Here is a 12,222-nt window from a genome sequence, read left to right on the forward strand (position 1 = left end):
GGCATTAGTCAGATGGTAGCCCTTGGAAAGATTTTTGCAACTCTGGTGCAATGAATCAGACAATGTCTCAGAAATCCCAAAACTATTCAAGTAACACTTCAGAACATTCTTCCCCACATCAGGGGCTCTAAGGAATCATCAAACGGCTGTTCCCATCCAGGGACGTGGAGGTATTTTGACAACAGGAGAGGAAAACCCTCTCCTATACCCCAGCTGACCAGGAAAATAAAAAGAACTGAAATATTTGTCCCACCCACCTTCCTCCACACCTGACCCTCTTCACTCTAATCAGAGGCCCACATGGGCATGTATCCCTCTTGAATATGTAAACAATGTTAAAAATAAAATTTAAAAATTTAATTTACCTCCACGCACCCTCAGAAAGTTATGAAATTTCAATATTATTTTTAAAACTGTCAATGTTTGATAGAAATCTTCATGAAAAGGTGAGAATGTGTAGAGAAGTCATATAAATTACCTATATATTTAACATGTAAACATTTCTGTGTTTTCCTAAGTGAAAAGTGGTTGGTGTTCATAATGAAAGCCTATTTCTTGAAATCTATCTATTTCTGCAATTTTGCTAAGATTCAAACATTAACCTGAAGCATTGTATGTCATCAATTAATAATATAGGCATTAAGTTGCAAGTGATTTTTTTTTTTAAGTATATAGAAGCTAAGAAAGTACACAGAAGCTAAGCAACACTTACAGGGACTTTCATTTAAAATTCTAATGCTTTCCTGTAAGTCTAAAAGAATTAAGAGCAGCTTAAAATACAGATCACTCATAAGTGTTACATTCCAGAAGCCTCACGGATCACTTTAAAGCATCTAGAGTCTGAAGCACTTACCTAAAGTCCAGTTACGCATCAATAGCCAACTGGATCATCAACAAAATATCATCAGAAAACATAACAGCTTTATTCACATCCAATTCGCTCAGAAAGTCAATTTTTGTTTCATTTTTACTATGAATTATAGATAAATGAAAAATGAACTTAATATTTCAGCCATAAGATTCCAAAATCTATAGTGAATTTCTTACCTCTGGTATTATAGGTGTAGGTTTCTTCCTATCCAAAACTTTTGGCTTTAAAACCACCTTTTCTGCCTCCAACATTCCTATTGGTGTGTTTGGCTTAAATTTAATGGGATTCTTTTCAGCTGAGAGCAGATCAATTGTGTAACTTGATGGATTTAAGTGATACTGTGCACAGAGGAATATCAACAAGTCCATCATAGGCTTACTGTAAAACAAGAAGAATGCTCATTATAAAAGTGCACAAATCAGTTTTGTAAGATGCTAACGTTAGCATTTTCAAGTACTCAGTTCAACAGGCATTCCTTCAACATCCTGTCTGCAGCTGAGGCACTGCTACACTCAGAACCACTTACATCTCAAAGCTCTTAGGAAAATGCAGCATTTGGAAAGACAATGATTTTCTTTTTGGCTTTAGGGAGCAGACAGCAAATATCTACATGAGGAAGCCCACACAATCCTCAAGACTGAAGTAGAAGTTTTTCAACCCATTTAAAAGAAAAGAATTTAATGTGTCCCAGCACGATAACCTCAATGCAAAGTCTGATAGCACACCTGTTCCTATAGGATCTCTCCTCTGATGGACCAGACCAAGCATCAGCACACAGTGACCTACAGGTCATTTTTTGTAAAGAAGGTTTTGTGGAAAGATGGTCATGCCCATTTGTTGTCCAATTCCAGGCAGCTTTTATGTTATAATGTCACAGTGCAACGAACGTGACTTAGACTGTATGACTCATGCAGCTTAATATTGTTACCTCTGAGATCTTGGCAGAATAGGTTCTTGAGTTCTTGTGACAGACAATTTTAAAAAGTAACCACAAAAAGGCCTCCCTCGAATGATTTCAAGTAGTGGTTGTTCAATATTAATGCAGGGCTAATTTGTATATGAATTTGCATATCTAACTTGAGATTCAGAAAAATTGCCCAATTTTTTGCTTCCCTTTCCAACAAACTCCAATTCTAGATACAGACTGTTTTTAATTCACACTACTAAGAACAATGTCTTCATTATCCACCTGAAGAAAAGTAACCGAGAAAACATTTTGTATCATATACTTCCTCAAGCAGATTCGTTATTCAATGGTATTGCTGCGGGTACGAACCTGTCACAAGGTGCATCCACAGCAAAGAAAACCATTTCTTCAATAAAGTTGCTTAGAATCCTCTACCAGGCTGCCAAACCTTTGCCAGGGACATAAATTCTGAGCTAATGCACCTGACAGCAGCTGGTGAGCAGGATCTACTAACGGCATTGTCTGGGGAGAGTTGTCTTTGTATCCTCAAGCAGAACGCCCACATTTGGTTCTTCTGAAACGTTAGCAAAATGTGAGACCTGGAAAAGCACTAGGTGAACCCCATCAGCATCATTTAATTCAAAAACGTTTGGTCTTCTCCTGCTGTATCTTACAAAATACCTGATATTTGGGTTTATTATGTTACCTAATTGAGTATTCCTTGCCACAATATTATAGATTTTTCTTTAATGGTTTCCAAAAGACAGTTTTATTTCACTGTATAAAAATTCTTCTTTGGAGCTGGGGTTATGGCACAGTGGTTAAAGCCACTCACCACGGCAGCGCCAGCATGCCATATGGGTGCCGGTTCATGCCCAGCTGCTCTACTTCCCATCCAGCTCTCTCCTAGGGACCTAGAATAAGCAGTGGGAAACATCCCTGGTACCCCTGCCTTTGTCATCATGTAGGAGACCCAGAAGAAACTCCTGGTTCCTTGCTTCGGCCAGGTCTGTCCTCGGCTCTTTGCGACCATGTGCAGAGTGAACCACCAGCTGGAATATCTCTCTCAGTCTCTTTCCTTCAAACTCTGACTTTCAAATAAATAAATCTTTAAAAAAATTCCTCGGGCCCAGCGGCGTGGCCTAGCGGCTAAAAGTCCTCGCCTTGAAAGCCCCGGGATCCCATATGGGCGCCGGTTCTAATCCCGGCAGCTCCACTTCCCATCCAGCTCCCTGCTTGTGGCCTGGGAAAGCAGTCGAGGACGGCCCAAAGCTTTGGGACCCTGCACCCACGTGGGAGACCCGGAAGAGGTTCCAGGTTCCCGGCATCGGATTGGCGCGTACCGGCCCGTTGCGGCTCACTTGGGGAGTGAAACATTGGATGGAAGATCTTCCTCTCTGTCTCTCCTCCTCTCTGTATATCCGGCTTTCCAATAATAATAAAATCTTAAAAAAAAAAAAAAACTCCTCAAAACTGAGCATCAAACTGTTAAGATGAATCAATTGTTTCTTTACTTTACAAATGCACTCTAACAACCCAATGGAGTTTCAATATATAATCTGGAAAGTAGTATTCTCAATCATTACAAATGCTTATTCATCTCATGCTAATCCACCTGAGTCCGTAGCGAGTTCAGCAATGAAGCAATCTGCAAACCATGCATATGCCTAAGAAATGAAGTGCATCAAATACATAAAAACAAATCTAATCTCAAGTGAGGGATTCTTATTGAGCCATGCACCAAAAACATGCTGAAGAAAGTAATACCTATAGTTAGGATTTGAAGAATTAATCACAGATCAGATGGTCATTGAAATTATAAGAAGTTCATTCATCAAATGTTAAACTAAAATCAAAAGAAAATTGTTTTTGGAAGTCACTATTATAAATTGAACTCAATCTGGTTATTATTCTTGTATGTATATTTAGAGCTAATTACAAATATTTAACTTCCTAAAAATGCCTGTGGATTTAAGAGCAAACCTATAACCACACACATCCCTTGTACAAACAAATACTTAAAATAAATACTCCAAAAAGAAAATCTCACTGCAATCAGGGCAATCTAAAAATGGACAAAAGATACTATTTCATGGACAGAAAAGTCAGAAATGTTTAACTGAAAAAAAACCTGGTAACAAGACACCAAGCACAACCACCTCATGGATCTGTGAGCCCACACACGTGCACAGGAACAAATGCTGAGATACCATCATGCCGGTAGAAAATGTCTGCCTAATAATGACAGTGCATGTACAATTTTTATACATCTTTTCTAACTTCATAAAATTTTTATTATATTTATGTAAATATATATTTATATGTAACAATAAAACTTTAAAACAATAATGGAAAGGGTCATTATTATGTTATACATGCTAGAAAAGAGTGGTCCCCCAGGAGCAAGTGTCAGGAAGACACCCATGGGTACTTTCACCGCTGTCCTTAGCGGACTGCCGGCAGTGCACACAGGAAGTCTTGCTACCTGGCTTGGGGGTGTTGGGGATGACAGGGCAGTGCTGGAGCCTTGAGCTCGCTTTTCTTGGTCCAGCAACTGAAGATTCAAGCAGTGTTCTTAGCTTAGCTTATAGAAAAGGCATACTGTGAAAAATCACGCATCAGTTCCAAAAATGTTTTCATCAAAATGCTTAATACCTAATTCAACTTTCTCTGAACTTTTTAAATCGCTAAAATTGAAGGTTTGATTTTTTTCTAAGTAGCCACTGCTGAATAAAAATCTCAACCAAAACTTACACTGTGCTATGTAACTTTAGTGATACTTATTTTTTTTTAAAGATTTGTTTATTTTTATTGGAAAGGCAGATTTACAGCGAGGAGAGACAGAGAGATAGATCTTTCCTGGAGCTGAGTAGATCTGAAGCCAAGAAATTCTTCCCAGTCTCTCACAAAGGTGTAGGGTTTCAAGGCTTTGGGCCATTCGCTACTGGTTTCCTAGGCCACAAGCAGGGTTTTGTTGAATGTGAAGGGCAGCAGCCAAGACACGAACCGGTGCCTACATAAGATTCTGGTGCTTGAAGTGGGAGGATTTTAGCTAATTGAGCCATTGCACCAGGCCAAATGTTTATTAATAATCAACTGTTATATAAATGTGCTGACAATTTTCACCATTCAGGAAGGCAAAGTATGAAGTGAACTTAAGAAATTGTGGCCTTACTCTTCTAACAAAAATAACCTGCGTTAATCCAGTACTGTCCTTTTCTGTCATTTTTCCAATAGATGGCGCTGTACTCCATGTAAAAGGCACTGGAGTTCTGAGGCCGACCCATCCATCAGGTGCCAGTACAACATCGGAGTGATCTCCACATTCCCTCTAGAAGCTGGTGTTACAGGACAGCAAAATAAAGCCACATATCATGTGAAATCTGTCCCTCACTCATTTTACTGGAAACACCCAGGAGGCTAAGGTGATATGCTTGACAGCACAAAGTAAGCTGGGGGGAAAACTCTGAACTTCCAGCTGGAACTTAAAGCTTCATGTTCTATGGTTCATATTCACAATATCCTCAAATCTGCCAAATGTAAACTGCTGGGCCTGGCATGGTAGGCTAGTTGCTAAAGTCCTCGCCTTGTATGCGCCCTTATGGGTGCCAGTTCATTTCCCAGCTGCTCCAGTTCCCATCCAGCTCCCTGTTTGTGGCCAGGGAAAGCAACAGAGGATGGCCCAAGTTCTTGGGTCTCTGAATCCACGTGGGAGACCCAGAAGAAGTTCCTGGCTCCTGGCTTTGGATCAGCTCAGTTCTGGCTATCGTGGCCATTTGGGGAGCGAATCAGCAAATGGAAGACTTCTCTCTCCTTTCTAATCTGCCTTTCCACCAAAAAAAAAAAAAAAATGGGTCTTTAGAAAAAAAAAGTAAATTGCTGTTTTAGTTTAAGGATATAAAAAGAGAAATGTCGGGCCCGGCGGCGTGGCCTAGCGGCTAAAAGTCCTCGCCTTGAAAGTCCCGGGATCCCATATGGGCGCCGGTTCTCATCCCGGCAGCTCCACTTCCCATCCAGCTCCCTGCTTGTGGCCTGGGAAAGCAGTCGAGGACGGCCCAATGCTTTGGGACCCTGCACCCACGTGGGAGACCTGGAAGAGGTTCCAGGTTCCCGGCTTCGGATCGGTGCAGCACCGGCCGTTGCGGTCACTTGGGGAGTGAATCATCGGACGGAAGATCTTCCTCTCTGTCTCTCCTCCTCTCTGTGTATCTGACTTTGTAATAAAAATAAATAAATCTTATAAAAAAAGAAATGTCCTCCTATATTATAAATCACACTGATTCCTTTCAGTAACATTTTAGCTATAGAATGTTCTGGTAGCCTTACAAAGAGGCTCAATGTCAATCTTTTATTAAATATTTCAGACTGAATCTCACATCAAGAATACCTCAAAGATAAGAAATAGGAAAAGGGAAGTCACACACAATGACTGATAACTATGTGTGGAGCAGACACTGCCACTGAAGACAAGGGCTTATAAGATTATACCAGCGTACCTACACATAGTTCCTTATTGCATACCATCTGACAGGCTATACACTCATTTTCAATACAAATGAGTAGCAAGAACCAATGACTAGGTTGTGTAAGTGTGGCATTATCCAGGGTGGGCATGCTGGCAACAGCCCTTTGGTATCATCAAAATGCTTTAATGTTCAAGGACAGCAGGACACCGAGATGTCTTGCCTGGTAAAAATCGCAGTTGACTCCACACTGGGTATATATGCAGACACGCACATCTACGTATGTATACGTATGATCTTGCACATATCTCTAACATGTTAAATATAAGTGCCATACTGGAATTCTTCCTTCCTGCAAGTCAGTCCTTCCTGACATCTGGACAGACAGGATGTTCCCTTGCACCTGCCCTCAGTGTACACAACAGATGGCAGAAGCAAGGCAGGGAGGCAGCTTTTAGTCATTACAAAGGCAGTGTCCCTCAGCTCTGATACCAACAGTTCTTGAGCTAGCACAGCGCCACCTAGTCAGGATGAGAAGTGTTGGCCTTCCATCTGAGCAAACAGGCTGCTGCCACTTCCAACTTTGTTGTGCTCTCAATCTGAGAAAGCTCTCTGAAAATCAAATTACAAACAAGCGTATTACTCTGAAGATAATGCTGTATACTCACAGTTCCATAAATGGAAAATTCTAGACATAAATGTGCAGGAGAGGGCTGGGAAAGCAGGGGATGCTCTGAAAATTCTCACCGAGAAGGGACTTTGGAGAAGGCTATTTCTAAAATGCTAAACAAAATATTTAGGTTTTCTAAGTAGGACAATGTGTTGATACTTTAAAATAACATATTAAGACAAAAAGAGAATGGGCTTAAAAAGCGTATTAGAATTGCTTTAGGGTGTATGATATATCTAAGAAATCCTCAAATTCTAAATTTATGTGAAATTACATTTTCTAGTCCTCTAAAAATTATTTGATCACTCAAACTGCCTCTTTCTTTCATAGTAACATCATCATTTAGATTTTATCTTTGTCATTGAATCTTCACAACAATGTGTTTCAAAAACAGAACTTTTTTTCTATTTGAATGTTTGCTTTATGTTGTTACATTTTTGAGTGGAAAGGACAGACATGCAATAGCCATAACACTCAAGATAATCCTAACTACGGTCCTAAAATATCCTAAAATCACATTCCTAAGATATCCCAAATCACATTCCTTAGATTATATAAATCACATTCTTAAAATATCCCAGAATCGTATGCCTAAGATAGTCAGATTCATATAATTATTATCATCAGAAACACCTAATATAAAAAAAAAATTGAGAAGGACATCTGGCCTAAGAGTTAAGTAATAGGGCCCGGCGGCGTGGCCTAGTGATTAAAGTCCTCGCCTTCAACGTGTCCGGGATCCCATATGGGTGCCGGTTCTAATCCCAGCAGCTCCACTTCCCATCCAGCTCCCTGCTTGTGGCCTGGGAAAGCAGTCGAGGACGGCCCAATGCTTTGGGACCCTGCACCCGCGTGGGAGACCTGGAGGAAGTTCTTGGCTCCTGGCTCTGGATCGGCACAGCACCAGCCATTGCACTCACTTGGGGAGTGAATCATCGGATGGAAGATCTTCCTCTCTGTCTCTCCTCCTCTCTGTATATCTAACTTTGTAATAAAATAAATAAATCTTAAAAAAAAAAAGAGTTAAGCAGTAGCTTGAGATGTCTTCGTTCCTAGATTTCAATGTCACTGTGGCTGTGGATTCCAGCTTCCTGTTAATGCACACCTGGGAGGCAGCATGGAGATCTGGATTGAACTGATGCAGACTTAGTGCAGTCACAGTCCTGTGGGCACTTGGGGAGTGAACCAGCAGATGGGAGATCTACATCTCATCTCTTTCTCCCTGCCTCTCAAATAACTACCGTAAAGTCCCTAAATCAATCTCTACTAAAAACACTCAAATGAAGTTCTACTCAAGAAAATTCTTCAGCCCTATTAAAAATTTTAAAAGCAATCAGATCTGAATTATTTCATATTCCCCAAAGCTGAACTATTTTGTCTTCACCTATTTTCACTAATTTTTGAAGATCGTCATAATTTTGAATATGAATCTTGAAATTAAGGTTTTTCTTAAATGAGTTTTCTAGACAAAACCACACTGTAAGAAAGCAACACCCAACATACTACTTACTCTTATTTTCTGCATATACACTTGTGCATACATACACACACACATATTCTATATATTAAGGTCAAAACAACATTTCTCCACAGCACGTAAGGATCAGAAACAAGCAAATGAAGGCAGATATGAGAACAAGGTCAAGAAAACCAATCATGTAACTTTCCACTTCAGAATGAAATGGAACGTTACACTTGGCTTTGCTCCATTTTTCCAACTTCTATGCAGGTACTTAAAACTGTCTCTTATATCACATTGTTACACCTTGCTGGGCTACAGTTTGATCTTATATTTTCATGCAGTTTATCCACATTTTAAGTAAACTAAACAATGACGTTTTTAGATTGATTCTACTAATTTTACAAACAGATTTATCTACTTCAATATATAAGAGTATATCATATTTTGGGTAGTGACACCTTCTAAAAGCTCAAATTCACAGGGTTGAAAGTAGGACAAGTAGGGGCCCGGCGGCGTGGCCTAGCAGCTAAAGTCCTCGCCTTGAACGCACCGGGATCCCAATGGGCGCCGGTTCTAATCCCGGAAGCTCCACTTCCCATCCAGCTCCCTGCCTGTGGCCTGGGAAAGCAGTCGAGGACGGCCCAATGCATTGGGACACTGCACTCGCGTGTGGGAGACCCGGAAGAGGTTCCTGGTTCCCGGCTTCAGATCGGTGCAGCACCGGCCCGTTGTGGCTCACTTGGGGAGTGAAACATTGGATGGAAGATCTTCCTCTCTGTCTCTCCTCCTCTCTGTATATCTGGCTTTCCAATAACAATAAAAATCTTTAAAAAAAAAAAAAGAAAAAAGAAAGTAGGACAAGTCATAAGGAAAGGGAAACACTGCTGGGTTTGTAAGCTTACCAAATCAGTAGCACTCTGAGCATTCCTCCAAAAAAGCTTATTTTTTTTTTTTACTTTTTTTTTTATTAATTATTATGCATTATGTGACAGTTTCATAGGCTCTGGGAATCCCCCCACCCCTCCCCACGCCCCTCCCCCCTGGTGGATTCCTCCACCTTGGTACAGTATTACAGTTCAAATTCAATCAAGATTCTTTCCTTGCAAACATATACCAAACATAGAGTCCAGCTAAGAAAGCTTATTTTTAAAAAATATACTTTGAATAACCAGCCATGAAGTAGTTTGAAATTTCAGTCTCTTCGCTAGCATGGTGGCACTGAAAATGCCAGATTTAAAACACTGATGGGAAAGCTTTCATTCCTTTTTCAGCAGTTGAAAAAAAAACACAACAGATAAGCACTGAAGGTTGAAGTATTTTCTCTAAGAAAAAATACAAAGGGCTATCTCATAGAGGTTAGTAGTGGTGCAAACAGAAAGGGAAGTCCCAGGATTCCAGTCCCTCCAAGGCATACCTGCCATGAACAGTAGTAGATTTGATGATATCCCCAGGAAGAACCACTGAGAGTTCAATGTCTCGGTCTATGATGTTTTCTTTCTGTTCCATGATGAAAGAAGCCGACTCTACAGAATCCTCAGCTGAAGAGACGTCAACATTCTTAGTGTCAGTTGGTGGGAGTGGTGCCTTTGCTTTTGGTTTCCTCCTGAAACAGAAATAAGAACGTAAATATATACATATGGTAAGATAATTTTCTAACATGACTTAATTCCACAAAAATGTGTAATATATTAAGAAGAATTTGACACGTTCAGGCGAAAGTGAACTGAAATGTTAGCTGTTATGTAACTAAGAATAGTGAAAGTAAGTAAAACATTTTTCCTTACCCATCAGCATTCTGTTTCAAGCACTTTACCTATAAACACCATAAAGAGAGTACATATTTTTCCCTGTTAACTTTAGCTAACAGGTGTTCCCTAACGTAAACATTAAATTACACATTTTCTTTGATAAATTACAAAAATCTTTGAAGTCTCAGGGTGAAATTAATATCTTGCTCTCACAAATGGTTCTTACTTCTAGCTCCTTCATTTTATTTCCAATCTAGTATATTCAGACTTTCCACCCAGACAATTCCCACCTATCATACAGAATTCCTACACTCAGAGAATTTCTTCTGTTTTAATATATGAGACTTTACTCCTGTTTTTCCCCCCTTGTCACCAACTTTATCTCTTTCCCTTTATTTATGACTCTGCAGGAATGCTATAGATGGCATTCCTAATGTGCCTGGTAATGAATCATGAACTGTTTGATTATTTGATAAACTACATATGTTTCAAAGAAAAGCTATCTAAAGGGCTATTCTAATAAATAATTTTCAGTATCACTAAGATAATCCCTTATCTCATTGATGATAAAAATAGTAGACATCCTGAAAAATCACATCACTGCAGGGTAGGGAAAGTTGGGTTATCCTGTAATACATGTGACAAAGAAAACCTCTACAATCAGAGCAGACATTCAACAGTCAAACTGTAAACAACTAGACACATTATATCATTGCTTACATAAAGTATGGCTTCATATCCTAAAATTGTCTTAATATAGAATTAAATTCATTTTGTGTGATAATTATGGTATAATTTCACACATTAAAATAATCCATTTTGAAAATATGAAAAACTTATTTTAAAATTCTGTTGGCATTGTTCTGTTAGTTCCACTGGCGTTTTTTTTTTTATCATTTCTGTGATTTGCATGGCACTGCAAAATATGCTCCTTGCAATCATTACTTCCATTACTAAGATTAACCATGCCCTTAAAACAGATTTTAAAGAGAATAAAGGAAATTCAGGAAAAACAACAGAATTCTAATCAAGTCTTGTCTTGATTTCAAATAAAAGCTTTAAACACTATGTGAGATATATTTAAATTATTAATAAGCTTCTTAAATCCAATGGGATCTCATTTGCTTGCTATATTGGACACAGTTTGAAGTATTCTTATAGATTCTGAGAAGTACTCTACAAAAATACAGTTTCAGTATTAAATTAATACATGCAAACATGAATTATAAGCCTTACAATAATAACCTTTGGAACTATTGTAGTCTAAAGACCACAAAAACATTCCATAGGCAGCCCGTTTCAGCACACACAGAGGGCTATGTAACACTCAGTTCACAGCAGTAACAACCGAAAAGGCAGTATTGTAAAACCTTCAATGTTTAAAATTATCACTTCAAATGTAAAGTGAGGATTCTATTCCCCAAACAATTTCTCAGTTTCTCTGGGTGTAACAACTAAAATTTGTTCCAAGGTGGACAGAACATTGAACAAAATTCATTCCCTTTCCTTGAAAATGCCTAACTTCAAGTAGTTGTGAATACCAAAGTAGTCTTAAAAGAAAGGCAGCAATGAAAACACAAGGAATTACGTGAGTCCCGATAGGTATTTCTCTGGCTGGATCACCAGTGACTTTGGGGGTCCAAATCCAATAGGCAATTACCTGCTTCATCCCCACGGTCAACCCCCAATCCATCTCTGCTGGGATTTCTCCTCTCTGAACTTCTGGATTTACTTTTTCCTTCTTTCTTCACTGCTAAATTCAGTTTATAATCCTCTCATTACTTTTGGAAGTAGGAAAATTCTGGGGCCCATTCTTTGCCCAATCAGCACTTCAGGGAATTTCTTCAAACCACAGACTTTTAAATATTCTCTATGTCAGCTACTCTCTTATTCACAATTCCAACCCTCATCTGTTTATTGAACTCTCACATTTATATTTAGTAATTTCATAGTCATCTCCATTTGAATGCCCCATAGATAGGTCAAGACTTAGACTGCCAAAAGTGTTGATTTTCTTCTCGATGTCCCATTGTCATTTTCACCCTCAAGTTCCTCTACTTATCCTTATGTGAAAATTCTAGCTAAAATCCTTAACATATTT

At 39.1% G+C, this 12,222-nt stretch overlaps 1 protein-coding gene across 1 annotated transcript in view; it reads right to left on the bottom strand.

Moving 5' to 3' along the window:
- COBLL1 (cordon-bleu WH2 repeat protein like 1) overlaps positions 1-12,222 on the bottom strand; it is a 136,335-nt gene that overhangs the window by 49,080 nt on the left and 75,033 nt on the right. The window contains exons 3-4 of the mRNA XM_058664569.1: positions 9,788-9,976; positions 1,048-1,249 (exon numbers count right to left, since the gene is read on the bottom strand). Of these exons, the coding sequence (XP_058520552.1) occupies positions 1,048-1,249; positions 9,788-9,976 (391 nt within the window). The remainder of the gene's footprint in view (positions 1-1,047; positions 1,250-9,787; positions 9,977-12,222) is intronic.

Source organism: Ochotona princeps, chromosome 5 (assembly GCF_030435755.1).
Source record: "Ochotona princeps isolate mOchPri1 chromosome 5, mOchPri1.hap1, whole genome shotgun sequence".
Lineage (NCBI taxonomy): Eukaryota > Metazoa > Chordata > Mammalia > Lagomorpha > Ochotonidae > Ochotona > Ochotona princeps.